The following is a 2,500-nucleotide window of genomic DNA, read 5'->3' as shown; positions in this document are numbered from 1 at the left end:
ACACACACACACACACACCAACGTGGGCCTGATTCCACATCTCTCTCTCTCTCATTGTGATTGCAGCAACACATGTACAGATGAAAATAACAAGTCAACTTATATTCACAGTACATGTATTGCAGGTCAGGACCATGGGTCCAACTGATGGTGATCCAGGAGCCACCATTTTGACAAAAGTCCAGCCTGAGGACCAGCGCTGAGTAAGAGCCCCAGAGGGAAGCTACATTATGGGATGGCTCCACCAGCGATGAGCTTGTGAACCTCTGCTTAAAGAGAAACTATGCAGGATTGGCGATTTCATCTTAAGTTTCCGTTTCGTTTTTCAATTTCGCTCGTTTTATGCTTGCATATTTCTCTGCAGAGCTTCCCCGACAGCTTTAGCGTGTATATTTACACATATATAGGCTATATATAAATATATAAATTGCAAGCATGGTTCTTCTTGTTCTTTATGCGTCTCAGCCTTCCAGATGTAAACAGGAAACGATCGTCTCCTGAACAAACTGCAAGGTTGCAATAGCGGATAGGTACACTCGGGGCGGGAGGAAATCTTACTGTTTTCGATAAAACTGGTCAGTCAAGCAAAACAACGATTTCTAAGCGATTTTATGACTATGAAAAAGTTGCATAGGGTCTCTTTAAGCCTCTTGCCATATAGCCCACTATACTGAGGGGCCAGAGGAGTGCTGTTCCTCCACCACTGCTCAAGAGACGGCACAAGCACGCCAGGTGAAGACTTCTTCATCTGCTCTCTCTATGCTTGGCTCAAAACAAAGGCACTTCTCACTCACTCACTTGCCATTCACTGCTCACACTCCGGCCTCTAGAACAGCATTCACTTCTCACACTCCGGCCTCTGGGCTCCTGTTTAAAACAGCATGTACTTCTCTTGGGGGTTCACAGTGCAGCAGTGCCAATGTGGTGTTGAATGGAGTCAGTGTCTGTGGACTCTCTCACACACACACACACACACACACACACACACACACACACACACACACACACACACACACACACACACACACACACACACACACACACACACACACACACACACACACACACACACACACGGTCCTGGGTTCCTGGGTTCTGGGTTGAGGTGGAGGGTATGTTGGGCAGTGTTCCGGTGGTCCTAAGAGTAGTTAGTTAATCTGTCTAATCTGTCTAAACCTCTGATCAGACTTAACTTCCAAACACACACATTCCTCTAAGCCTAAACCCTGCCTGACGTGTACGGATAGCCAAGCAGACTAACTCGTGTCCCCTCTCTTTTCCAATCAGATGTTCAGGTTTAGATGTCGCCCACAGCCCTCTACCAATCACATTTCACCTCGAGCTAGTAGACACACCCACAAACACACACTCCCTGGTTCACAACAAAACAGACAAAAACAAGTCATGACCTTACTCCACAGATCATAGCTATCTAACAAACCTAGTTACTCCAGTATATGCACCACGCTAAACTCTCAACGTAAACACAAAAACAGATCGTCTACACACACATCATACATCAAAATAAACACACACACACACACACACACACACACACAGTAACACCCATACACAACAACCCATACTTCGTCAATACGCAAAAAACAAACAACTCCAGTGTTTTTCCAAATCACCCCCTCACACACACACACACACACACACACACACACACAAGCACACACACAAACCCACACACACACACACACACACACACACACACACACACACACACACACACAGACACAGTTGTGACACCTGAGACACGTACATGTACATGTTCATCTAAAAAATTTATTACAGCTTAAAGACATTTAAAAGCTTCTTGACTTCATCATGTACAGAGTAAAATGGCTTCATAAAATCTCCTCTGGGAATAAAAAACACACACACGGCTGAAACCCACACGGCCTGGATCCATCTAGTGAGCCGACCAATCACAGGACAACACTGTCAACATGATCTAGTGGGCCAACCAATCAGAGGTCAACAATGTCCAGATGATCCCAGTGGGCGGACCAATCCAGAGGTCAACAATGTCCAGATGATCTAGTGAGCCGACCAATCCAGAGGTCAACAATGTCCAGATGATCCAGTGGGCGGACCAATCCAGAGGTCAACACTGTCCAGATGATCTAGTGAGCCGACCAATCCAGAGGTCAGCACTGTCCATATCCAGGCCTGGTGGGCGTGGTCAGTCCGAGCGCCAGTGGCACAACAAACACTTGTCAGAAATACTGGCACAGGTAGCAGGGAGCAGGGGGCTCCGGCTGGGGTGTGGGCCGGCTGTGGGCCGGGTCCGGCACAGGGAGAGGCCTTTCTGCTGGCTCCTTAGTGGGAGGCTGGAGTTCCCCGCGGGACTACATTTCCCATCATGCCCGACTGGAAGCGGCACAGGCGCAGCACCAGGTTCCGGATCTCGTCCCGTTTCCGCCGCACCTGCTGCCGTGGAAACCAGCGCTCCAATCGCAGCGGGAGCTCGAAGTGCACAACTGGGTCCTAA

General features: G+C 48.5%; 1 protein-coding gene across 2 annotated transcripts in view; it reads right to left on the bottom strand.

Annotated features, from left to right (window-relative positions):
* Positions 1-1,771: 1,771 nt before the first annotated feature.
* Positions 1,772-2,500, bottom strand: part of senp7 (SUMO specific peptidase 7) — a 19,483-nt gene continuing 18,754 nt past the window's right edge. For both annotated transcript variants that reach the window (XM_062535292.1, XM_062535293.1), the window contains one exon: positions 1,772-2,496. In XM_062535292.1, coding sequence (XP_062391276.1) covers positions 2,329-2,496 — 168 coding nt within the window. In that variant the 3' untranslated portion in view covers positions 1,772-2,328. The remainder of the gene's footprint in view (positions 2,497-2,500) is intronic.

The sequence above is a fragment of the Sardina pilchardus genome, chromosome 4 (genome assembly GCF_963854185.1).
Source record: "Sardina pilchardus chromosome 4, fSarPil1.1, whole genome shotgun sequence".
NCBI classification, from domain to species: domain Eukaryota; kingdom Metazoa; phylum Chordata; class Actinopteri; order Clupeiformes; family Clupeidae; genus Sardina; species Sardina pilchardus.
The sequence above is the reverse complement of the archived record's forward strand: the minus strand, read 5'-3'. Positions and strand labels throughout refer to the sequence as shown.